The following is a 26,686-nucleotide window of genomic DNA, read 5'->3' on the forward strand; positions in this document are numbered from 1 at the left end:
CTTCATGTGCCAAACAGCAAACCAAATCCAATGGCTGATATTTCTCCAAAACTGTTTGTACGGTAGAGATCATAAGTATACTGGTCTAGTTTCTCATTTCTATATCAGTACAGGACAATTAATTTATTCCCATAATACCAATATCATATATACTTTAAAATATTAAATATAATTATAACTGTAGAATAATATAATAAATTATTTTTTATGCTGATTAGAAATAATATAAATAAAATTTATATTTTATTTTACTAATTAATTTTATTTTTTTATTAAACATAAAATTTATATAACACCAGATAAAAACCCGAAGGCCGTCTGTAACAGAATATTATTATTTTTTAATGGCCGTTTTGTTTGGGATTCGGCGCGACTGCAACAGACATGCCCATCTCCAAGTAACCAACGAAAAAACGAATAATTGTATTTTAAAGAACGAAAAGGAAAAACAGAACTTTTGAACTAAAACTGCACCACCAAACGCATAAAACGACAACTACGAAGAGACCTATCATCATATCATGTGACCCTGACATCTTTATTCCTCTTTCTCCATTTCTCCTGCAAACCCTAGCAATCTTTCTTTGTGATTCGAGGTATGTCGAGACGCAGTCTTTGCTCTTTATTCTCTGCATTATTGTCATTGTTATTATTATTCTCTAGGTGCCCTAATTTGACATGGTTTTTGCAGCTTTTAGGTAATCATCTTTTGGCGAAAGGGGAGAATCTTTGTCTAGAGAGAGAGAGAGAGAGAGAGAGAGAGGACTTGTGGTTATTGCACCTCTTTCTCTCTCAATTGAATTGTACGAGTGAGAATTATTTATGAAATGCTAAAATTTTGAGGATTTTGGGATATAAAATATAAATATATGTTTCAGAATTCAATTGGTATTAATTTTAATCTTAATAAGAGTGGTACTACACAGAAGAAGAGGCTGCTTAATGCGCCAAAGCCATGCCAGGCTAAAAAAATTCAGCCCATTGCCATGTTGGATACTGTTCAAGAAATTGCTATTTACATACATAGGTTTCACAATCTTGACCTTTTCCAGCAGGGGTATATACGTGCATTATAATTTTTAATTTTTTTGCTTATTTCAATTTGTTTATTTATCTGATAGTGCATTTTTGTTTTCTCTTTTGTTATATTTTAACTTGTTTTAGATGGTATCAAATTAAGATCAGTGTGAGATGGGAAGATAGTGAGTATACTTCTGTTGGAACTCCTGCAAGGGTTGTCCAATATGACTGTAAGTAATTAGTGTCGTACTTGTTTATTTGTTTTCAAATACATTTTTGTTAATTTGCTCTTTTTGGATACTTAAATGTGAGTTGTATGCTTGATAAAAGTTTGGTAGCTAAATTTTAAAGGGGTGATGTAAGATATAAATTCTAACTTCGATGCAGCTATTTTCTTTTTTTATTGTAATTAATAAATTCTTCCATTGTTAATGCTCAATTGAGATTGAGGAGGTCTAGGCTGTCTGTTTGCATGGTTATGGAGGAAAAAATGTGCATAGTTCAGTTGAATTTAGTAGTTTAGTTTAGTGGACAAAGTATAGAGGATCCAAGCCAGGCATGTTCTAATGGGCTTGGTTCATATTCAGCTTATTTAATTTATCAAATAAATTAAACCTTTAGTTAATTGTCATAACTCATTCAACTTGACTAATAAATTGAGCTCTGTGATGTCAGATAGATAGGTGTGCGTTTAATTGTATTTTAGTTTCTAAGGCTAGAATGGTAGACGATTAAGTGGAAAATTGAGGTTTGTAAAGCAGCATGATTACATTAAAAAATAAATAAAGAAATTTCATTTTTTCAGTATTAATTCCATTAGTAAAAAAAGAACACGTCTTACTTGATAAATACTATTCCTTTTAATGGCCATGGTAGCACCTAGAGGGTGAACATTTTGGCCTTGGCTTTTATGGAAACTGATACATGCAGGCGACAAGAATGCATTTCCGAAGGATTGGTTGTCATTATAAATTTGGCTAAAGCTTGAATTGTTATGGTCATAAACTAAATAAACTTATAAGTTTAATAAGAAATGGAGCTTTTATTCGAGTACTAGTATGTTTACAAGCATCTATCTTACAAACTCATAAGATTAGCCGGATAATGGGCCTGCAGGTGAGCTTGTTGATGAGTGCTTGAGTAAAATTGGTCTCAAGTTTAAATTAGCCAAGCATCACTGAGCTTAGATTGAGCTTGTTCGTTAAATGAATTTAAACCTAGGTTTGTGTTTGGCTTGCTATCCTTGACAAATTACTTTAGAAAATTCATGAAATTAAAGAATCTCTTCACTTGGAAGAAATGATACAAATGGCTTTGTTTCATTAGAAAAGTAGCTTATGTTGCCCAATTTCATTTGAGTACCATTTTTTTTTTTTTGAGGAAAATATTTTTGTGAAACAAGAAGAGCCTTTAAATGCTTTTCTTTTTCTCTTCTGTATTTCGCTGTTCATGTGTATAAATGCAAAATGCTTCACTTAATTGATAGATTTTTCGGTGATTTTCTCAAGCTTGATGTTTTGGGACTACATAAAATTAAATATTTTCATTTGCTTGTGTTCCAGCTCATGACTTGGGTTCTGATAACACGTATGGAGTATGGAGGATTGATGATACAGACAACAGTTTCTCCACGCAACCTTTTCGAATTAAATACGCCAAGCAAGATATTTGTCTATCTATCATGATCTCATTCAATCTATCCCTTAGTGGACATATGGTAAGTTTTCTTTTTCTCTCTCCCTCTCTACTTACCTGTTTAATATAACAAGCTATAAATTCCAAGAAAATAGTTGTACCAGTGGGTTGTCTGCATGAACAGCCATTTAATTAATCATGAGCAATATAATATTCACAAACTTAAAGTTATAGAATTTAGAGTCTTGGACTGGATTTGTCTTTAGAGATATATGATCTGCATTCAAGCCCTATCGTGAAGCATGAAAGGTCAAAGGAAGTCTCAATGTTTCTTGCCATATGCCTCCGGGCCAGATCTCCCTGATCATCTCTTAAATCAAGGATTACTGTGTCTAGCTCATGTTTTGGTCTCTCCCCTCATAAGTGATAGTAGTCGCAAAGTATTTGATTAATGAATATTTTTTCCTGTAGAAATTTGATGCATATATAGTTACAATACCTTAGAATTTATTGTCTTTGGATTATAATATTTTCATACTGATGAGGCATAATTTACAGGGTCCATCTACATCTGCTGTTATTTTGAAATTTGAGCTCTTGCAAGCTCCGATAACGGAGAATCAGTAAGTTAGAGAGAAACTTTTAATTAGCAAGTGTTCTGTTAAAGATTCTTTCATTTCCTTTGCGTGTTAAAATCAGGAATAGGAATTTGAACTTGAAATAATTACAGTGGAAGATTTCGACTTGTTTTCTTCCATAATTTGCTATGATGACACATTTAAAACATGATGACTATCAGTTATAAGGTTTAATTGTGGCCAAGCCATAGAAACCCTTTCTAGTTCTACATATCTTTTAAATCCAATGTGACCTTTATAAAAGGATGAACCTATTGATAGCATTGATTTAAATCCTAGTTGCATTTATGCAGTTAACAGTCAAAGGGGGTTGTTTAAATTTCAGAATATAGGAGTTGACTGAAACTAAGAAATACCACTAAGGGTGCGTCTACCTCTGGTTTGGTATGTTTTGGCGGAACGGAAAAACATTAAAAGGGTTAACAGTTTACCCCTAAAAGATGGTAATTAACCATTTAAAACTTTTAATATTCTTACTAATTGTGACGCACTTTGTGCAGACTTGAGTTGCTGGCTTATCTAGATGCTTCCTCTGTTGCAGTCCATGAATTTCGAATTCCCCCTAAAGCCCTTTTGGGATTGCATTCATATTGCCCCGTCCATTTTGATGCTTTTCATGCTGTGCTAGTCGATCTAACTGTTCATATCAGTCTACTGAAGGCCGGCTCATACATGAAGGTACCCAGGTCTGTTTCCTTTCTGTTATTCATTTAAATCAATCAGTCGAGCAATTTTGGTTATTGCTTGCTATATTTAACTCACTAAGTTCAGTAATTACAGTTATTCATGCATCCCTGAAGATATTGCTCGCCAACGGATTGATGGGTTCAATACAGTATGCTCTTACTCACAGATGAATTAATCTTTTCTATGCCTTTACCCTTGGTCTGGATAATACTGCATATTTGCCTAGCAAGTGTTTGAGTGGTGAAGTTATGACTCTTACCTGCATTTATGTAGTAATTTAGCTAATTCAAATTAGTATTCTAACAAATGCTTTACATCTCTCCAATTTATTTAATGCTTGAATTTAGAAGCATCCGGATTTGCCTAAAAGATTTGCTAGACTTAAAATTTAAAAGCCAATGTAAAATAGAAGGATAATTGACTAAGATCTGACATGTTGCATATAGCATGGAGTTCTGCTTAGGTCCTCTTCCTGCAGAAACATTTGGCTATTCTTTTTGTAATCCCACATGTAAAGAGGTTTAAAGTATTTTTTTGTAGTATAGCAGTAGAAGGCAACTAATCTAGATGTATTCACAAGTTTTTAATCAGAAACATATAAGTTAACTGAAAGGAACTTGTGGTCTTATGCTTATCTAGCCTCTACCACGCTTTATGGTTTCAGTTCCTTAGCACTTGCTTCTTTCATGTGATTGACACAGACATTAGGTTCAATGGCTTCTGTAGAAATGAAACAGATTATGCTTGTTAAAGCACTGTTAGTTGCTCGGGAAACACTGCTTGAAGAGCTACAAAAATTTAGCAAAGCTATTGAGCAAGCTATTGATTTAACTGATTTTACTTCAAAAATGGATGATGTGGAGATGCTTGATTCTATCATGGGGTCAAATCTGGGTACCGCAGATGGTGAAGTTTCCGGACAAGGCAAGCCACAAAATGTTCTTGAGGTCTTTACTTTGTTTTGTGTAGTAGATATTTATGATTTTGTTAGCCTTTCTTTTTCTTTTTATTCACCGATGTTCCTCACTTCTTGAAACAGAAAGCAAATGGCGGTGTATATTTTCGAAGTGATGTGTTGCAATGCATAATGTCAGAGGCTGCTGCAGTGAACATTTTTCATTCCCTTGGTGCTCAGTTGTCATACTTATGGGGCGTTTTTCTGCAGTTTCACAGGTTTGTTTTTGCACATAATAAACAATCAGCTAAGCTGAGTGCTATATTTTCTTTTGTGTATTGAGAATGGTTTTATGCCACAGCTATTGTTTAGATGCATTGCAGGTGAACACCATTGTTTAAAAAGTAATCAAACAAAGCACTACTCTCTTTAAGCTTTCTCAATTCGCAGATAAGAATGCCATACAATTTGGTTAATCAATAGGATGGCTGGAACATAAGTTTATTGCCTTGTTTTATGTTTCATAAATCTGTGGCGCGTATTAAAAAGGATAAACTAGTAAAAATTATTAATGCGATTATTGTTAGCACGATCAATTCTTTTGATTTGCTTTATCTGAAATTACTATGAAATGTGAGCAACTTTCTTCAATAGCTCAAAGCATCACTTATTTATGGATTGTATGCTCGTCTTATACTAGACGACATTGATAAAGATTTACCATAACTTGTTTTGCTAATGGTCCATTTTAAATTAAGGAATTTGGATGTCTGTATAGAAGTTTGAACTGAAAAGGAAGGAGATAGAGAGAGAGAGGGAAAATGAGAGGGGTTTGTTTGGGGTGTAAAGGAGGGTGAGAGGGTAGGGATGGGGATAGAGGGGAAAGCAAAAAAATAAAAACTATGAAAATTAACCTTTTTCTTAATTTTGCAATTTGCTCTAAAGATATTTATTTCTCTGGTTAGGAATTAGTTCATCTGAATTCATCTGCTTCCCTAGAGCTTCTCGTTGGTTGCATTCACACCCAAAAGAAGCTAGCTATAATGAAGAGAGCTAATTAAACCATCAACAGAAAATCAGTTAATGTAGCCTCAAACATTTAATAATAGTTATTACTACTATGTAATATTCTTTCAGATAGTCTCAGCCCATTTACCGTTCGAGAGAGGCTGACCTACCATCTGATGAAACAAAAAGGTTCTAATGATATATTTGCTGTCCGAAATGATGTTAAAGAATGATGTAATTTGGGTGAAGAATTCAAAAAATCTTATTCTTTAATCAATGGAGTTACACCTATATATGTACATAATACATACAATCCTAATCTTAGGTAGGACTAGGACTCTTAATTAAATTAATCTTCTAATTACCATATACAACCCTATACAATTTCCGTAACAGTCCCCTTAAACTGGAGTATGGATATTAATCATGCCTAGCTTGTTACAGAGATAATCAACTTGAGTCCCATTGAGAGCCTTTGTTAAGATACCTTCCAGTTGTTCTCTTGTTTTCACATAACTTGTGGAAATCAAACCTTGCTGAATCTTTTCATGGACGAAATGGCACTCAATCTCGATATGCTTAGTTCGTTCATGAAATGCAGGATTGGATGTAGTGTGAAGAGCAGCTTGGTTACCACACCACAACTTGGCTGGCACGAAGTTTGAAGACCTACTTCAGTCAAAAGCTGATATATCCATGTTATTTCACACACCATTTGGCCAGAGCTTTATACTCTGATTCCGCTCTTGAACATGAGACAACATTCTGCTTCATGCTTTTTCATGAAACCAAATTCTCTGCAACAAATACATAATATCCTGTAGTAAACCTTCGATCATCCTTGGATCCCGCCCAGTCAACATCTGAAAAAAATTAAATTCTAGTATGATCATGGTTACCATATAATATTCCTCACCCAGGTGATCCTTTTAAGTAGCACAAAATTTGTTCGACAACATTGCTTTGATACCATGCAATTTGGGTGAAGAATTCAAAAAATACTATTCTTTAATCAATGGGGTTACACCTATATATATATATACACACAATACATACAATCCTAATCTAGGTAGAATTAGGACTCTTAATTAAATTAGTCTTCTAATTACCATATACAACTCTATACAATTTCCATAACAAATCAAAATTGGATAAAGATATTTCAGAAAGAAACTTGCCAACCTTTTTAACTGTTAATGCCATATTCATTTAAATCTTTTTTTAAAAAAAAAAAAATAGTCTTGAACCTTTTTATTTCACTGCACTCATTTATTAAGATAATGTATTCTATAGACCCTAAGTCCGAACTTTGAACAGCGTTTTATTCCCTAAAAAGGTGAGCGACTGCCTTACTTCATGTGGAAGACAAGGTGATTTTTAATGGCCATGGACTTTGCACTGATTTTCCTTGTGACCACAAAACATTTATTTGTTGCAGTAAGTTCATTAAGCTTTAATTTTGTTGCATCTGAGGTAAAATCACTTATTTTGAAATGTAGATTCATATGCCACTTTAGATTTCTAGTGAGATTCTAGAAAGAATTTTTCAGAATTGGATGAGATCTTATTAATTGCAATAAATTAAATTGACCTAATTGCAATAATGAAAGCTTTGTGATCACAATGGAAATCAATGCAAAGTTAAACAAATAATTTACTCTGTTCTTGTACTTGAAAGGGGAGGGATTAAATTGTTGTTATACCTAAAAGGTAAGAGGCTCAATTGTGATTTAGGAACTAGGATGTTTGATTGTCCTAAAGTTAATGACAGTTTAATTCATCTGTTAAAGAACATGAACAGTGTTAGTGGAGATAAATGTCAAGGGGATATTTGTAATTTACACTAGTTCAGATCAAGATTTAACAAGTTTGATTTAGCAGTTTAAACTTTTATATAAATAATCAAAGTAGTCCTTTTTCCTTAAACAGCTAAATAAAGTAATAATTTCTTTTGTTATCTTCGGTAAGGAGAAGAAAGAAGACTTGATAGGGGGAGTTGGTAAGTCTACGTTTTACCTTATTATGTTATGTGCTCTTGTTTAATTCAATTGCTTATTTGTTTATTTATCTGTTTTTCCCCAATCCAGGGTAAACAGAACAAGAATACTGGACTTTCTACGTATGGCATGGGCTAAGGATCGAAGAGCTGAATGGTCAATATGGATAGTATCCTCTAAGGTTGAGATGCCTCATCATTACATAAGTAGTCGAAATGATGAATCTTCCAACTATGCTGGCTCAAGAAGAGTTTTGACTTTCTGGAAGTTACCCGATGATGTAAATTTTTCTCTTTCTACAAGTTTCATTTTATAGTAAAAATTAGATTTCTTTAGAATGTCAGTCATAGACATTACTACATCTTTCATTAGATGGTCTGTAATTTGCAATTTTTCTTTGCCGTTCCATGCAGCCTGCCCAAACTGCTGCTATGCGTGCTGAGCTTCATCGGCGAAGTATTGCCCAAATGAAGGTGAGCTATCAACTCCACATAGATAGGAATGTTGTCTGGATAGTGTTTGTGTATCATATCTCTTAAGTGCAAATCTTATCTTGATACAGATTAATAATCAATCAATTCAAGACATGCATATTTTTGGAGATCCTCTGCGCATTCCTATTATAATTGTGGAACGCGTCATGAATGCACCGCGGCGTACCTTAAGTGAAAATTCTTACTTCACAAATTTGGACCTAATAGACTCGCCTAGTTTACACACTCAACCCAGCATGGAAGCTGGAAAGAGGCTTTCTGGCAATAACCTGAAGCAAAATGGTCATGAGTTGAAGGTGGTTGTCTTCGTTCATGGTTTTCAGGCAAGTCTTGCCTTCCTATGGATTCATTTGAATTTCTAATGGCTGTTGCTTCTATCAATTGGCTCTTGATTCTTTATTTTTGTTTGTCACTCCATTTCCTTCAGAACATAAACAGAACTTGTAGCAGAACTAGTGTCCTATATGCAGAAGTAAATTAGTACGTGCTACTAGCCATGTCTATTTTATACTACACCTATACCATTCATCCTAATTGTGTTCAGTGGAAAGTCATGATTTATCAGCTGTTAACAAGCATTGGCCAAACTGTACATTTACAACATTATGTTAAAGAAGCATTATATCTATGATTCTTGTTCAGGATTTGGGTCAAACAACCCTTTTTTGATACAATTGCTGGATTCTTTCCTAAGGAAGCATGCCCATTAATCTTGGAATTTAAGAATTCAGTTCTCAGTTGAATTGAATATTTTAATATCCAATTCTTACATCTTTCTGTGTATTTAGCCTTTCCACAAATGCAAACTGAAGGCTCAAATTCCGTGCTCAGATAACTTGAGAAATAGAAACTTTGTTTCATCTGTAGATTTAGGCTAGTTATGTTAATCATCACCTGATGACTTGCTGTTTGGACACATAAATCATTTGACCATTTGAGTTTCTTATATAAATAATTTACTCCTCTTGCCACAGACTAGTTGTTCTTCCAGAAAGTTGAGTTCAATATCAATTAAAATCTTGGGTAATTAATTTATCATTCTATTTCATTCATGTTTTGTTGCCAGCCAAGTTTTCTACTAGGAGACTTTTATGAAGTATATGTTCTTTTTAGAACTATCTGACATTTTAAGCATATCCAATAATTGTATTTCTCACATATCCAACACATCAGGGACATCATCTGGATTTACGACTTGTTCGAAATCAATGGCTTTTGGTAGACCCCAAGATAGAGTTTCTCATGTCAGAGGTAAATGAAGACAAAACATCTGGAGACTTCAGAGAAATGGGACAGAGGTTGGCTCAGGAAGTTATCTCTTTTCTTAAAAAGAAGATGGATAAAGTTTCTAGATCCTGTAGCTTGAGAGGTATCAAGCTTAGCTTTGTTGGGCATTCAATTGGAAATATAATCATAAGAACAGCATTAGCAGGTATACATTCATCTCACTAGAGATCCCTATTTCCAGATAGTCTATAATTTGATGCTGGATCTGCAATTACTTTTCACAGAAAGCATTATGGAACCATACCTTAGATGCCTCTGCACGTATGTATCTATTTCTGGCCCACACTTGGGTTACCTTTACAGTTCGAACTCTTTATTTAACTCTGGGATGTGGCTTTTGAAAAAGCTCAAGGGATCACAGTGCATTCATCAGCTTACGTTTACTGATGACCCAGATCTTCGGAAAACTTTCATGTACAGGCTTTGTGAGGTAATTCAAGCTTTGTATAATTGTTTTTAGCATGGTTTTTTAACTCTCTCTCTCTCTCTCTCTCTCTCCCCCTCTCCCTCCTTCCCTCCCTCCCTCTTATGAGCTTGGGGAGGGAGATTATTGGCAAAGCCAAACATCCAATACCAAATTATCAAGCTCTGACCTGATGTATCCGAGTCTTGTTTGCCCATTGGGAAGAAGTGAAAATTATTGATTACTCTTCAGCTAGATAGTTTACAGTTATGTAGAGTGTGTATGGAAGAGAGAGCCAAGTGCTAACTTTTTTTGTTTTGGTAACTGAAGTTCTAAAACAATTTCTCTTGTTCTTTCAGCAGAAGACACTTGAGAATTTCAGGCATATTATACTACTATCTTCAGCCCAGGTATTCCTTATGCTTTCTCTGATACAAAAGATGAAAAAAATACTTATTCAAACTCTAAATATGTAGTCATATTTCTTGTTTATGCCAGCAATTTTGCTTGTGTGATTGTTCTACTTTAGCTGGCAGTTTTAGTTTTATTTAAAGATATTTTCTGTTGGACAATATTTGCTGGGATTGCTGATGCTTGTTTGAAAATGTTGTTTGGTAATCCTGTTTGCTATGGGTAACGTACTTCATCTTGTAGCAAAATTACATTTATATATACTTGCATCAACTGAAGCCGGGGGCTTATTGAGTTGGCATTTGTATCATTTAGAAATGTTAGTGCATGCTTGGTGGTGTAAGAAATGGAGGCACTATCCATGCCATACTTGAATTAAAAAAGAAAGGTTACAAATCTGGTACCTTAATCTTTTGGTCTTCACTATTTCATGTAAATTGCTTTTTTGTTCAATTAAGTCTTTGTAACTGACTAAAAAATGTTCAATATAGTGTCTCTAGTTGGTTTTACAGCCTAAAGTGCTTATAAAATTTATCTTGATCAATAATTTGACTTAAATATCATTCTTTTAAATAATCTCATTTTCTTTTCTTTTTTTCTATAAAATTTTCAGCACTATTTTAATTTCTTTTTTTTGTTTCTCAAGGAATTAAAAGATATAAAATAATAAAATTTAATTTTTCTCAATTCATCCAATTAAAAAATCGAAAAAATTAAGCACTGTTTTCTTATTTCTTTACTTTCTTGCATTTAACTCGAGAAAAAAAAAATTCTTTCACCTCAAAAAACATTAAGGATGCGAGAGCTTATTTTAAAGACTAATTTCTAGAAACAAAAAAGTGACGAGTAAATTTCTTCTTTTATAAAAAAATAAATAGAAGAATTTGAAAAAAATAGAAAAAGAAAAGTTAATTCAAACATCTTTACTTTTTTAATGATTAAAAAACTTAATAGAAAATAGAAAAAAGATAAAAAAAAATAATGAAGAAAGGATTGAAAAGAGAAAAAAAATTTAAGTAATGAGTAAGGATATTTAATTCATTTCATATGTAAATCAGTTAAGTTTTCACTTTAACTTGCAAAACCTGCAAGAAACACCATGTCTAAACAGAAAAAAAATAAAATTTGAGACACTAAAATAGAAAAGTTTGTAAAGTTAAGCTATTTATAATTTTCGACTAAAAAATTTAAATGGCAGCTTAGTTTGAAGGATATGGAGTGTTCTTCCTATCCTAGTTAAAATACTAGGATTTCTTCAAATAAATACTTATATCTCAGAAAAAAACTCAACTGTTGTGAAGTTCTCTGGAGAAAAATTGATTTTTCGCGATATTTATTGCCCCTAGTATACATAGCGATTCCTTCGCATGGGATTGATTACACAAATGGGAAGATCTTCATTATACCGACATGCTTATTTAGTTTATTGCATCTTTCAGGATGGTTATGTTCCACACCATTCTGCCAGAATTGAATTGTGCCAGGCTGCTTCTTTGGACTACTCAAAAAAGGGTGCAGTATTCCTAGAGATGCTGAATAACTGCCTAGACCAGATACGAGCCCCGACCTCTGAGAATCGTCTTTTCATGCGTTGTGATGTCAACTTCGATACCTCCTCTTATGGCAGGAGCTTTAATGCACTCATTGGGCGCGCTGCCCATATTGAGTTCTTGGAGTCTGACATTTTTGCAAAGTTCATAATGTGGTCTTTCCCGGAATTTTTCTGTTGATTGCTAGAGAAGGCTGCTGTCTCTGCCTTCCGTCTTTTCTGGTGTGCATTTGGCAGGTAATCCCAAACCATGTATCTCTTGAGCAATTGGAAACTGAGCCAGCAAACGCATACTAGCCTGCACCCTTTTACATTGGTATGTGGTGTTTGCGGTCGGAGTGGATTTATGGGCTCGAAGCTTCTTTTACTAGAAGAAAGACATGCCAATTGTGAATTTTGTCCTGAATGACCTACAACATTGTTGACTAGCAAGTTTGGTCAGGGTTTAGATCCAAACCTGGATATGTTTAGAAGGATCAGAAATTAATTTTCTCAGCAGCAATAGTGGTGTAATTATTTTTAGTTAGAATTGCCTATTATACATTATTAGGTTCATCTATTATAGTTATATAGTTTATTCCAGATAGTAGGGTAATGAAGGAAATAGGATCTAGCTTTGCATTTTTCATGTTGTAAACTTGTATTAGTGGCTAATATAAGCAACTCTAATAACTTCTTTTTAATATCTTGTACATTGCACCCTTTTTGTGCTCTATTCACCTTGACAATTATGCGTTTATTTTTCAGAATTATGTTTATGTTTTAGAATTTGACACAGGATGCAGGAGGATATGTTAATTAAAAATATAAAATAATTATTCAAACAATATATTAATAAAGAATTAATATAACTTACTTTATTTTTAATATATATATTTGAAAATAAATTTTATATGCGTGTTTCATATTTTTCTTAATTTTGTTAAAAATTTATTATATTTATAAATATTATGAGCTAATTAGATTGAGAAAAATTAATTTTAGAACTAATTGTGGCATTGTCTGTAAACGTAGGAGATTAAATTGTTACTTTGTTTGATTTTTAAAATTCTATAGAAGTATTCGAATTGTGATATTCGGATGTGGCAAGAACAACCCATAAGAAAAAATATAATTAAATAAAAAAATATGACATGTCAATTTTTTATTGGCAATGTGATGAAATTATAATTAAAATTAAAGTTGAATGATTAAAATAAAATAAATTAACATTTTATGATCAAAATAAAACTAAACACAAAATTTAATGACTACTTATATAATTATTTCGTGACCTAGCTGCATCTACACTATTCCTATGTGCACGAACGGTTACCAAACACATTGAATTAATGACTTAATTAAAATATTTTTATTAATAAAAAAAATTATGAATTTGAATTAATATGAAGATCAAGAGAAAATATAAGGAAATCAACTATTAAATTTTTATATTTTAAAATCAGTCTAACCTTTTCTTATTTTAAACGTAGCAATTTTTAGACCTAAAACATTTACTATCTAATATAACATTTCAATTCATAATCCAAACTATTTGGGGAGAGTAAAAGACAACATATAAAATATATATTGTAACAAAGAATATATATTGTGTTTTCTTTAGTATCATAATGATTAAATACTACTTAAAAAATTTAGTGATTAAACTAATTTAAATATTATTTACTTAGATTTTCAAATAACATGAAAATGCAAGTTAATTGCTTATCTACAATGCCCCCTTTTTCCAATCATTGTTGCACATGCATGAGCAAGGTTTTTTGACATTTGATTGCTTATAGATAAATGCATGTTTTGTTCATTTAGGCTTAGCCTTTGGAACATGGGAAGCTTAATGTGTGCTTTGCCCTTCGAGAATGTTTTAGAATTTCTTTCAACCTTTAGAGGTTGAGTGGCCTTAACAGAATGTATGGTATGAGATGTTGGATATGTGGACCATGAAGCTCCATTGGACTCAAGTCCATATCTCAGAAGAGGAGGTCTTTGCGTACAGCTAGTGTATCAAAAGATTCTTTTCCCTTGTGAAACTTTGAAATTGAGTTTCTAAGCTCCTCAACTTTATTTTTTAAAGCATTGTTTTCCTTAAGAAGCTTTTCATTTAAAATCTCATCCAATCATTTCTTTAGGTCATCATTGGAAGTCTTTTAAAAAGTAATTTCTTTCTTTGAAACTTCAAGATCTTTCTTCAAAATCGCACATTTGTTTTTATAAAAATTAAATTTTATAAGCATGTTTTTGAGGAGCTCATCCTCATCATCCAACAAGTCATCACCAAAAGAATGAGAAAATGAATATGAAGAGGAAGGATTACATGAATAAAAAGTTGAGCATACCTCATAAGATTCTTTCAAGTTGGCCATGAAGCAAAGATTTGCTTCTTCATCTCTATCACTCTCGTTGTTTGAAGATGAAGATGCATTACTCCAAATAGCGATCAAAATATATATTTTTTATCTCCTTTCTTACTCTCCAAGTATTTGGACAATCCGGTTTGATGTATCCTTGCTTTCTATACTCACACTAAGTAGCATCATCCTTCTTGTCATTGCTAAGCCTTAATTTGCAGAAGGATTTCTTGCTTGTGAATGGCTTGTTGCTTCTTCTCTTTTTGACTTCAAGAATCCTCTTGACATGTTTAGTGATGAGGGTCATATCCCACTCTCACTATTTGCTTCCCCTTGGTCTTCATTATCACTTGAGCATCTTTTTCTTCTTGAGCTCTAGTGCTTACCTTGAGTACTAGGGCCTTATTCTTTCCCCCATCTATATCAAATTCATCCTTGACAATAGACATTTCATGGGTTAGAAGTTCACTTATGAGGAAATTCGTAGGAATCTTTTCACGGTCCTTATTTGCCTCTTCAATGCTAGCCACTGTCCATAAGCTCATAATGCTTGTTAAGCTTCCTCATATTATTGATGATAGTGAGAAGCCTATTAGTCATGTCGGTGATATAATCATTTGACTTCATCTTAAACATCTCATATCCGGTGACATTTAGATCTTTCTTTATTCAACTTGCTTGATGCATTCATGATATTTCTCAAAGGTAGTCCAAATTTTATGAGCCTTATTGCAATGTTATACTCTCCCACACTCTTCTTTAGATAGACAACTCACAAGAATGGCCATTGTTTGCTTATTCTTGTGATTATACTTCTTGTGATCATCTATCTACTATTCTCTAGAAAGTATTCTTGCTTCACCATTCTTAATTTCAGCAGGAGCCTTCCATTCCTTCACCATATAGTCCCATACTTCAATACCATATGAATTCAAATAGATTTTAATACAAAATTTCCAAAAGGCATAGTCGGATCCATCAAAGAATAGCTTGAGGTGTTGAGCTCCTTCATCGGTTGCCATTGATCTTTACACTCTCAATAAAGCTTGAGAAGAGTGGTTAAGCTCTGATACCTCTTATTGCCTCTTGGAACCAAGAAAAGGTTGAATTGATGATCTTAAATCGTGAAAATTAATTGAGATATGAAAAACACAAGAACTTTAAGAAAGAGTAGAGAAATTTGGAAGAGAGTTAGGGTTGGAGAGATTGACACAAAGGTTTATAGTGGTTCAGGAATTATCCTCCCTATATCCACTCCTCAAGATCGCACTCAAGTATTCCACTATATTCTTTAAGATTCCGACCTTTGATTTTTTTACAAGTTCACCCAACAACTTAGTGTTTTCTAAAGCTAACACTAAACTTCTTTCCTTATTGAACTAATCCCTTACCGAGGCCATTGACCGTTGAGTATTAATGGTTACTAAACAATCAATTCCTTATATTTTTAATATCTAGGCTCACACAACAATACTTTAGAATTTAGTTGAATAAAGAGATTCAACTTAATACACTATACAAAGAAGAAAATTAATAAATTTACAAGAGTTTGGGTATAATTAATTCACACACTTAATGCTTGCTTCTTTATGAGGGGTATTTGTACACATACGAACCCCTTAGAGATGTTACAATGGTCCTAAAACTCATTTAATGCAAATTAGATGATATGGTAAAAAGATGCTTGCAATCATGGAAAGCGCCCTTATGCTTTCAGAAAAGAGTCATTGGGGCTCTAACAGCTCTAGGCATGTGGCTCTTACCTAGTGGCTTAAGACGCAACGGTCATTGACATCAAACTAAATGCGAAAACTGCCTCGAACTAGGATATTGTGCTCGTGCTTGGCTTGGGCACACTTAGAAGCGCCTCGCACTTGTAGTCATGATACATTCTACTGAATTATCATTTTTCCTTAAAAGAGAAGCGCCCTCACGCTTCTCAGCCTATGACTTTTCCATTTGTCTCTCCATTTTGGGGGTTTGCCAGAAAGTCTTTTCAAGTGGCTGGTCAACTTTGACCATTTGAAAAGTATCCTCGTACTTTTGAAGACTTTTTACAACCCTTACTTGAAAGCTTGAGGAACTCTTGCCTAATGATTGAACCCTTAATGCACTATCATATAGACACTCAAACATAAAATTAGCAACAATCAATTTGGGTGTTAAGATTCAAAATAGAGATTAATTGACCTTTAGGTTAACAATCTCCTCCTTTTTTGTTTTGACAATCAAATTGATAAGAAAGGTAAAACTGAATGTTTATAACTGCAATTAGTTAAGTAATGAACATGGTTTAAAAGATAGAAAGACATTTCTTTTTGTTCTAACAAGGTAGCATAATAAGATAACAAAATAGCAAAGAGAAAATAGAAAACTATGATCATTATTGCTTGGCTATATTGCTTCCGCTTAATGTGATATTTATTCTATATTCCAAATAAGCTATTAAATAAGTAATTATATTTCATCAATTATATCATTCTCTCCCCCTTTGGCAAAAGCAAAGATAAAGAGTAAGAGAAAAAGAGAAAATAATAGACATAATACAAAGGAGCAATTAAGGAAAAGAAAATTGCATTAATAATAGAAAGAAAATATGTGATCAAATAAGAATGAATGCATGAAAATGATTTTAAATAAATAAATAATAAGAAAAGAGTACTCAATCTTCTTATCCATCCTCCTCTTCTTCCTCTTTCTCTTGAACTATAGGCTCCTTTTCTTTGCCTCTATTGGTTGAACTAACATACTAGTGGAAACCCGTGCCTCTTCTTCCTCTTATTTCTAATCATCAATATGGCAATGAGGAATCTTGTAGAGTTTTTAAATTTTCACTAAATCCGTATGCAAATGGTGAAGATAGTTTCATGTCCTCTCTATTTGCTTGAGAACCTTGTCTTTAAAAAAGACAGAGGGTTGGCCTTCAAAGGTAGAAGAGGTAGACTCACTTGGGATTATATGGTCTTTTTTTCTCTTCTTTCTATTATCTAGAGGGTAGGCTCACTTGGGATTTTATAGTCTTTTTTCCTCTTCTTTCTATCATCTACATACTCTCCAATGAGTAAGAAGAACTCCCTATCAGTTTTCCATTTTGGACTAAGTCAATATTTTTGTGTGAAGCTGCCATTTAAACTATGTAATGGCCCTATGAAACCATAAGGCCTCTGTGCAACTCCACAAGGCCAGTACACGATTAGCTTGTGCAACCGCATGGTCCATGTGGTATTGCAATCCAGCTACATACTGGTCTTATAGAACTGCATAAGAGGCCTCCAGTTTCACAAGCCAGGTCCGCATTATCGATCCTCTGTTTTGTCATTTTTGGTCCCATTCTAATGTCTGATCTCCCCATCTTTGACGCGAGCTACTTCGATTGAGTGCTTATGATATGTTTCAGAGTGGATAAGATAATCAAATGTTCACATTACCCAGGATGGTACATATAGATTGAAAAATATTGCTCTTCAGCCTATCATTTTCATTTGTATCTTTTGGTGTCAAGTAGGATATTCTAACAACTAATATAGTCCTAATATCTCCTTTTATAACCTCTTCATCAACTGCTTCTTCACCATCAACAACTAGTTATCTAGTAATTATTGCATTCTCCTATCACCTTCATCTATATCAACAAACAAAGCTCTTTTGCCAACCTTCTTACATTCAGACTGCATATGCCCAATCTCATTACACGCAAAGCACTTTAAGGTGCTATTTCTACTACAAGCTTCTTTATTTAATTGATTACCAATTGCCTCACTACCACTCCCTCTTGCATGACCCATATTGTTACCATGGACATTGGTATTACTGCATGCACTAAAGGAGTTACTCGAACTACCACCATTAGTACACGTGTCTGTTTTCTAACTAGTAAAGCTATATAATGTGTAATTAAAACAGAAATAGGATCAAACATATTGATGTTATCCTGAATTTGGACCCTTTATCCCTTAATAAATTGTGCCACCAATTGGTCCTTTATCTTTTGAATCTCGTTTCTGATGACCAAATAGTAAAATTCAGTGGTATAATCATTTATAGATCTAGTGCCCTACTTCAACTTCTACAATCGTTGATACATCAATCTTTAAAAATTATCAGAAAAACATAACTCGCAAGTATTTCTTCATCTTCTCCTAGGTAATGATTTTGGATTTACCCAATCTGTTACAGGTTAATTTCAATTGCTGCCCCCATGTAGTCACCCTTCCCCGAAACCTGGTCGCCACTAAAGGTACATGTTTATCCTTTAGCACCCTCTTGAACTCCAAAATCTCCTCAACTTATAGCTAACCAATCAAGGAAATTCTTAACTTGAAGGCTACCATGAGACTTTGGTATTTCAATTCTTATGCTAGTTTACTAGCTTCTCCTATCATCTTTTATTGAGCTCTTTATTGTTTACGACAAACCTGATGAATTTCCTTTTAGGCGTTTTCATCTTCATTACCCATATTCAGCTTATAATAATTATCTTAATGACGATTCTTTCTCCCATTAGAATTTGGATTATCCCGATTCTAATATGCAAGCAAATCATCCATTTTCTGCATCATCTCTTCCATGCCTTTTTTGCTCAAGTCGTTGCTCCCATTGTATCATATTATTACATTCATAAACTTTATGTTGTTGCGGCATTTTTGTCTCCTAGGCGGCTTTATTGTCAGGATAGTACGTAGCAAAAGCTTTTATGAAAAGATAGCACGAAGTTCAACTTTTTATTAGTCTGTTGATTCATACATGAATACCAAACAAATAGGCATCAATATTCATTAATTTAAAAGAATATCAAAAATTGGAGAATAAAGAGAAATCTATTAAAGAATTTCATTAACTCTCAATAATAACTTGATGTTATTAACTTTGCATACATAGGTATTTATAGGATTCATAAAGTAACTTTAACATTTAAACTTTATAAATTAAAAAAACTTATAAAATAAATAACACTTTAACATCATAAGTTAACTTAACAAAAATTTTAAATCCTTTATGATTTCTGTATCAAGTTTAATAACCTTCACCACTAATGACTATTAGATTATGACCTTTATCAATAATGTCTTCTATCCTATTGTTCTAAGAATTCTAAGGCTTATTGCTCTACATAAGTGAGTGTCTACACAACTTGACACAATAAGTCCTTTGCCCCCTTAATACGTACGCAAAGGTAGTGGTCATCACTAATGTATGTCGTCTCCATTTCAAGTGGAATTTGGATATCTCGCACATTATTGCCACCGAGGTAGATAAGGACGTCTTAAATCTAATGAAAATGATGCAAAGCTTGGATTAATAAAAAAAATTAGGAAAAAAAGAAAAGCATGTGAAGTGATCACTCAAATTAACCTAGTCTGCTTTAGCCTTTGAACATGTGAGGCGAAATCTAATATACCAAGTTAAATATATGGCAAAAAGGAAGGTAATGAATAGGGATTTGAATAGACAAATGTGGGGAATTAAAAAAATTCTATACAGCCTAATTAATATAAACTATACTCAAACATGCAAGGAACATGAAATAAGCACAATTAAACTTAAAGTAAATATAAAAGGGAAGGTCCTCATTAAAGAGGTCTTAGTCAAATATTAGAGATTAAGCCACTAGAGGCTTCTAAATTTGTACTTTAAAGAGATTAAGTTAGCATTTCATCCAAACATAATAAGCTAAAACATTAAACATGTAAAAGAAGCAACTTTAACGTACAATGATTGAAAACATGATAGATAAAAAATATGATCCTTGTATGGATAACCTAAAACTAAATCATCATGAAAATAAACAAGAAATATAAATAATTATTTAACCCTAAAACATGCTTTAAACATGGAAATGATGCTGACAAAACAAGACATGAGATATGAATAATGCATTAACATATATATGATAAATACAATAGAAGTCATGCTTGAAAATGTTAAACATATATAAGTAGCAGCTAACATACTCGTAACATCATTTTTATCAAGTTAAACATTGGTTTAAGCATTAAAGGCCATAGATATCATCAAAGCAATTTTTTTTGCTTCTACAAGCTTAACCGACGTGGGCTTAGCTTTACCGTATGCAGGTTAAGCCTTAGCCCACATGGTGTAACCTTACAGAAGCCTTAAGACAACAACGATAAAGGTTTTTTTTAGCACAAATATCAGTCAAAATTGATGAATAAGATGCCAACAAAAGAAATACTAAAAGCGTGTAATACTCTAAATTTCAGACCCTTGGGGTTATACCTTAATGATTCAATGTAAAGGAGGAAACTTGAGTAGGAAGAAGGGTCTCCAAGGCCAATGAACACCAAAGGAATGTTAGGTATTAATGGAATGGACGTTTGGTTCAGGAGATTTAAGTGTCAGAAGTGAGTTCTTTTATATATATTCCCCTTAAAGTTTGCTCTAACGTGATGGGTATGTGGGTTTTGGTTTTCTAGTGAAGGAAAGGTGCGGGCTTTATAGTTTGGTGGCTTTCTTATTGCCGGTATGTATTGTTGTGATGGATATTGTAAAGATTGAAAGGTCGTGGGTAAGTGCTATATGTAGAGACTGAGAAGTTGATGGAGATTGAGAGATGTTAAGTGTTGAAAAGAAAGGTTCAAAGTGATGACTTTAGGGTTCTTGTGTGTTGTTGGAAAATGGTAGGTGCAAAGAGTGTATATGAGTTGAGAAGATAAGTTATAAGAGAATGTTGGTTGGTAGGGTGTTTCCTCAGTTGATAAGTGTTAGAAAAATGATGAATACATTCCAAAATAGGATGGTTTTAAGGTTTTAAGAAAGTGTGTTGTGATTGGCTAATCAAATGAAGGGCAAATAATATATTTTTAAGTGTTTTAGAGTAAGGGAGATGAGGGCACCTTTACCCCAAATGGGGTAATCGTTTACCCCGCATGGACTTAGTTACCCTGTGTAAGGTAAGCCCCAACTAAACCTATATGGGCTTAGCTGGGTCCATGTAAGTTGAGCATTACCCCATATAGGGTATATGGGTGTATCTTCAGTATATTTTAAGTTTTGGAAGGATTTTAGGGTTTGGTGAATGGAATTTTGAAGGTTTTTGAAATTTTACTGTCTTAACGGTCCACTATAAGGTTTCCTGGTGTCTATAGGTGTATTATGAGGTTTTCATTGTTTATCACTCAAGTTTAACTCCACCAAATATATCATGATCTCATCATCGAGCTTACATAATGGATGGTCAAAAGTTAGGTAATATTTAGGACTATAAATAAACTAAATGTCTCGCAAGCTATTTGGCGCTCAAATCGACAAAAAGCTCGTTCAAGGTTGTTCATTAATTTAAACTAGCCGAGCTAGAGCTCAATTTTAAGCTCGATAATTTTATCGAGCCAAGTTTGAGGTTTACAAAGTTTGCTTCGTTAGCTCATGAACCTGCTCGTTTACTGGCTCGTGCGCCTAAGCTCGAGCCACTATAAAAAATTATAAAATAGAGACCATATTTAGAGACCAAACAAAATATGGTTGCTATTAAAGACCACTTGGAGACCAAATCTCTTTTATGAAAAATAGAGATCACACAGAGACCACTTAATGACCACAACTTTAAAGACCATAAAATATGGTCTTTAAGTGGTCGCTATTGGCACGCCTAAAATTAGCTGGATTATTATATTTTGAATATATTAATATAAATAAATTATTATATAAATATTCATATAATATAAATAATAATATATAGTATATATATACCGTATAATAATATAATAATCTTTAAATACATTAAAGTTGAATACCAATTTTATTGTTCATCAACAGTAAAATTTGCATCTCAATTTCGCGCCAACCAAAAGTCTAAATTTCCTTCTTTTTTAACCCAGCATTTAAAATGACCACGTTTTACATTTCAAAAAGAAAAAAAAAAAAAAAAGACCACGTTTTACATGTTCCTTTAATTAGTTCTTTAGGTGTTATAACGAAATTGCCCCTTTAAAGTGTCATATAGCATGCCATGATTTTACCTATTCATGTCATTTCACAAAAAAACTCTCGTAACACTCCTTTGAACCCTCGCTACTCTTTCTTTCCTATTGTTCTACTCTCAGCGCCTCTCTTTCCATCTCCATTACTTCTCCATTTTCTTTGTTCTTGCATATTTTCCTCAAAATTTTTGCCACTTCTTTCTCTTGCTTTGGTCAATAGAAGATTTGCGCTTTTACTGTTAGTGGAGGCAGGATTTTGGGTTTTATATTCGAATTCTTTTATTAAGAAAACTATATATGCTTTGAAGCAAATTGTTTTCAATAACAGGGTTCAGGTACTGCACTCTTTTTCTTTTCTTTTGCTATTTGTTTCTGTTTATATCTACTATTTTAGTTGCTTATGTTTTCATTAAACATTTTATATCTAGTATTTTAGTTGCTTATATTCTTTGAAGACCAGAGTTAAAAAAGAAAAAAAAATAGAGAAGGGTTTTTTCTTTGAATTCATATTCTTCCTTTCTGAAATTTATGGAGGCTTCAAAATGAATTTGAGGATAATTTTGTATCAATAATGGGAATAAAAAGTCGTGTATTTATAGTTAGTAATTACTGTAATGTAGCAATTGCTTTTTTGATTGATTGCCAGTAATATGCATTTGGTAAGGATCCATATTGTAATTGGCAATTGGTAAATACTCTGTTAGTAATTGTTTCTTTTTATAATTTCTTTTAGTTATTTTTGTTGCATTCAGTTTTGTGTTGTAGCAACACAATCCCCTTTTGATTGATTTGCTTTAGCTTGAGATGGCTAAATTATAATTCTTGATTTGATTTTGTTTAGTGCTGTAATTATCTAGTAGTGCTCTAATTAATTTGAGAGAAGATACATTTGGCTAAAAATTATATTTTTATAGATTTTATAAAAGAAATAATATTAAACATTTATATTACTTTTGATCACCTTAAAGCTAATTAGTCTTTTAAATAAAAATAATAATTACAAGTTCATAGATATTGTACTTTTCTGTTGAAATTGGCTTAATGTTACCTATGAATTGATAAAGTTTGGTCAGTGACTAATTTCATAAATAAAAGGGCACTTTCTGTGTGGGTTGGCTAAGTTCATTAATACACAAAAACTAGTAAATAATAATATGCATTATCATTAAGAGTAAGTAGTGCCTGCACCAAGAACCCACCCCATCCTTTTCATCATTATCAACTGACTCAATCTTTACAAGTATAGATTTTCTAGCACATTTAACACCTGTACATGATGAATCATTGTGAACATTCCATATATGTGGTGCTGCAACTAAACAAGAACTTGTTTATTAGGTGATAAAGGACAACGGTCTATGAGATTTTTGCTTACTGTAAATTTCTTGTTTACCATTTCATGTGTTATTGTATTTGCCGAGTTGCTAGTGATAAGTTAATTGAAATGTTATCATGATAATCTAGTAATTTCAGTGTATTTGCATAAATTCTATAGTTGCATCTCACTGAAACCTCAGTGATGATTTCTTTTTTGGATTTGTAGAGTTTAGCTTGTCTTAAGGTTCGAGTCTTGTGCAAATGGATGTGGGTTTCTGTCATTTACAAGGTAAAGGTTACTAAAACAGTGTGATTTCTCTTTAAAAATTCATGCCTTTAGCATAATTCAAATGTCTGTTAAAGTAGTTAAGTGATTCTTGGCGTATGAGATGGCTGCAGAAAATAAATTTGTGGTTTGTTTGCAATATGTTGTCACATGATACAAACATTTTGAAGACAAAATACTTATGATTTGTATATGAAATGCATTTCAGCTTTTCTATTCAACTGTGATAGTCAAATATTCTTATAATTGTAAGATGCTTTTGATTGTAGTTAAAAGGATTATTAAAATTTGTGAGTAATTTATACATTTAACACTTAAAAAATTATTAGAATTTATGCATATTAATTATTAAATTGAGTTGCTGAAATATTTAGTTTGAACTCAAATATAATATTTTTATTTTGTGTTTTGCAGGTATTCTTAACTACTTTATTTTTTGCACAAATATTAAGTGATACGAGATATGAGATCTTATAATCTTGTATATTTTGATTAAAGTTATGTAATATGACAGTTAAACATATTTGATTTGGCTGATTGTATATTATGATTTCTTTTAATAGAATATATTTGATTATTTATTAATTTAAATTTTTATGTTTAATTGCAATATTTAATTTGTAACCTGAAAATTAAATATAATAATACCAAAATTAAATGTAGATAGATTATTATTATTTTTAAAAAATTATATAAATTATAATAAGATATTAATTAGAAATCAATTTCTAAAATAAAAGTGAAGAGCAATTTAGCTACCATATCTAGTAGTTTTTAACTTTAGCTATCACATAATCTGGTCCTATGTGGTCTCTATTTTGTCTTTAATCTCCCATTGTTTTCAATTAGCGATTGCAATGATATAAATAGCGATCACATAATATGATCGTTATTTAGAGACCACATGATATGGTCGCTAAGTGATCTTCAAATGGTCTTTCATATCAGTACTATAGCGATCAATTAGATACCAAATAGCGATCATATGAGTAGCAAAATAGAGACCATAAGTCATGGTCGCTATATTTAGAGACTATATATAGCGATTACACGGCTTTGTGATTGCTATTTTTATTAGCGACCACAATATATGGTTTTTAAACAATCGACTATATACGTTCAGCAATTAGGAGAAACCTTAACATAATAATTTTAATTGTTTCACAAATTAGATTTGCATATTCTGATATATTTTTTAGCCCTCTTAATTCAAGTAATACAATACATGTCTTTAGAAATATTACTCTAATTTGACTAAGCAGCAGAAATATAGAAACATTTTTTGAAAAAAGAAAATTTTAAATTTTATAAATATTATAAAAAAATTTATTTAAATAAAAGAGCAATATGTATATATAATATTGAATATTTGATAAATATTTTAATATTTTATTTTTTAAATTAATAGATATAATTCAATAATCTCTAGATTTAATATACAAGTATGGATATGGAAAGAAAATACTCGATAAAAAGACCTTGCACGACAAGAAAGATAAAATAAAATCCAATAAGACATAGGAGTCATACACACACATACACGCACGAACAAGAACAGAAAAAGGTAGCCAAAAATATTGAGAGCAGAGTGTCGGCCGGAAAGACACCTATAGTATGTGTCCGGGCGGTGGACCTCAAGAATCAGCCACCTGACTCTCCCTCCTAAAACATGCACCCTTTTGTTTTATGTATGTCTATGGTCTACTACACAATACTTCTCTCTTTATAAAAACCTTTAATTTTATACACCCTTACAACTATTTTAATCTATTAAAATCCCTGATTTTCATTTTTATTGTATTTAAAATGTATAATAACCTATGTATATGGAGTGGATTGCTTTTCTTTTTTTTTCCCTCGAGGTGTGACGATACCTGTAGTTTTATCGTATCTCTTGTTTAAAAATTAATTCTTAAATTTTGATTATATGTTAATTATTACTTAATATATATGATAGTTTTTTAGATCTGTTAAAGGGTTTATAAAATTATTTTTAAATTATTATTAAATATTTAACGATAATGATTTATTCTATTATCAAATTAATTTTTTTAGAATTTTGGATTGACCTAATATAATGCATGATAAAAAATAATTAAAGAATAGAATTACACATTAGAATATTTTCGAGAATAAAGAAACTTTTCTATTTTGAGATATTTATGAGTTTAAGATATTTTATTTTCTCTTATTTTAATGAATATATGAAAATATAATAATAATAATAATGATGGTGATGATGAGTTTGGGATTTATTTTAAACTTTCTGTTTTATTTATTATATAATCCAATCTCGTAAGAATATTGTTAAATATATTATTTTATTAATTTAAAATATAATGAATATTGATATCAGATTAATTATTTAATTATTAATATAATTAAAAAATATTGTTGAATTATGCTGAAATTAAGAGTTAAATAATTCTTGTTAGAAAAGAAGATTTAATGTTGCTAAAATTAAATATCTTACTTTAATTTGAAAACAATTTAATTTTAGATGAGCAAGATTATATTAGATATTATTAAATTATATTATAAAAAGTCTAATAACCTTTCTTTAATTCAATATTAATCAACCTCACCAAAAATTAATCTTGGATTAAGTAATAATTAAAAAAAATAAAAACTCAAGGATGTAATTGTTAGATTATGAAATTGAGAGGAGAAAACCATAAATATAGTCAAACATAGAGAGGAAAATGTAATTTTCTCAATATTTTTATGTATAAATTAATTATGAATAAGTCCAAACTTAAGGGTTACAACTCTTTTAT

The 26,686-nt window shown here is 31.9% G+C and overlaps 2 protein-coding genes across 7 annotated transcripts; both read left to right on the plus strand.

Moving 5' to 3' along the window:
- Positions 1–344: 344 nt before the first annotated feature.
- LOC8267576 (protein FAM135B) lies at positions 345–12,707 on the plus strand. 6 transcript variants are annotated; one of them, XM_048372803.1, is made up of 17 exons: positions 347–596; positions 692–803; positions 927–1,057; positions 1,165–1,250; positions 2,583–2,737; positions 3,214–3,278; positions 3,794–3,979; positions 4,065–4,128; positions 4,682–4,927; positions 5,020–5,153; positions 7,971–8,160; positions 8,294–8,353; positions 8,443–8,697; positions 9,548–9,806; positions 9,886–10,091; positions 10,424–10,474; positions 11,915–12,707. In XM_048372803.1, the coding sequence occupies exons 3-17, from the start codon at positions 987–989 to the stop codon at positions 12,203–12,205; spliced, it is 2,319 nt and encodes a 772-aa protein (XP_048228760.1). In that variant the 5' UTR covers positions 347–596; positions 692–803; positions 927–986; the 3' UTR covers positions 12,206–12,707. The 6 variants fall into 6 exon arrangements, with proteins under 6 accessions (XP_048228759.1, XP_048228760.1, XP_048228761.1 ...); XM_048372804.1 differs by having other exon boundaries at positions 692–698; XM_048372802.1 differs by having other exon boundaries at positions 345–596; positions 692–1,057; positions 10,427–10,474.
- Positions 12,708–22,048: 9,341 nt separating this feature from the next.
- On the plus strand, positions 22,049–24,494 carry LOC107261975. Its single transcript, XM_015724772.3, has 3 exons — positions 22,049–22,641; positions 23,850–23,912; positions 24,324–24,494. The coding sequence occupies exons 1-3, from the start codon at positions 22,336–22,338 to the stop codon at positions 24,384–24,386; spliced, it is 432 nt and encodes a 143-aa protein (XP_015580258.2). The 5' UTR covers positions 22,049–22,335; the 3' UTR covers positions 24,387–24,494.
- The last annotated feature ends 2,192 nt before the right edge of the window (positions 24,495–26,686 follow it).

The sequence above is a fragment of the Ricinus communis genome, chromosome 4 (genome assembly GCF_019578655.1).
Source record: "Ricinus communis isolate WT05 ecotype wild-type chromosome 4, ASM1957865v1, whole genome shotgun sequence".
Taxonomy (NCBI): Eukaryota; Viridiplantae; Streptophyta; class Magnoliopsida; order Malpighiales; family Euphorbiaceae; genus Ricinus; species Ricinus communis.

What these genes read in the sequence shown, in the direction of transcription:
- LOC8267576 (XM_048372801.1), top strand. Translation starts at nt 870, where the DNA reads ATGTTTCAGAATTCAATTGGTATTAATTTTAATCTTAATAAGAGTGGT. An exon ending in GTTTTTCTGCAGTTTCACAG is followed by an intron (nt 5,154 to 7,970) that starts GTTTGTTTTTGC and finishes TCCCCAATCCAG; the next exon opens with GGTAAACAGAACAAGAATAC. An exon ending in TCTGGAAGTTACCCGATGAT is followed by an intron (nt 8,161 to 8,293) that starts GTAAATTTTTCT and finishes CGTTCCATGCAG; the next exon opens with CCTGCCCAAACTGCTGCTAT.
- LOC107261975 (XM_015724772.3), top strand. Translation starts at nt 22,336, where the DNA reads ATGATTTTACCTATTCATGTCATTTCACAAAAAAACTCTCGTAACACT. An exon ending in TTTTCAATAACAGGGTTCAG is followed by an intron (nt 22,642 to 23,849) that starts GTACTGCACTCT and finishes TTGGATTTGTAG; the next exon opens with AGTTTAGCTTGTCTTAAGGT. An exon ending in GGGTTTCTGTCATTTACAAG is followed by an intron (nt 23,913 to 24,323) that starts GTAAAGGTTACT and finishes TGTGTTTTGCAG; the next exon opens with GTATTCTTAACTACTTTATT.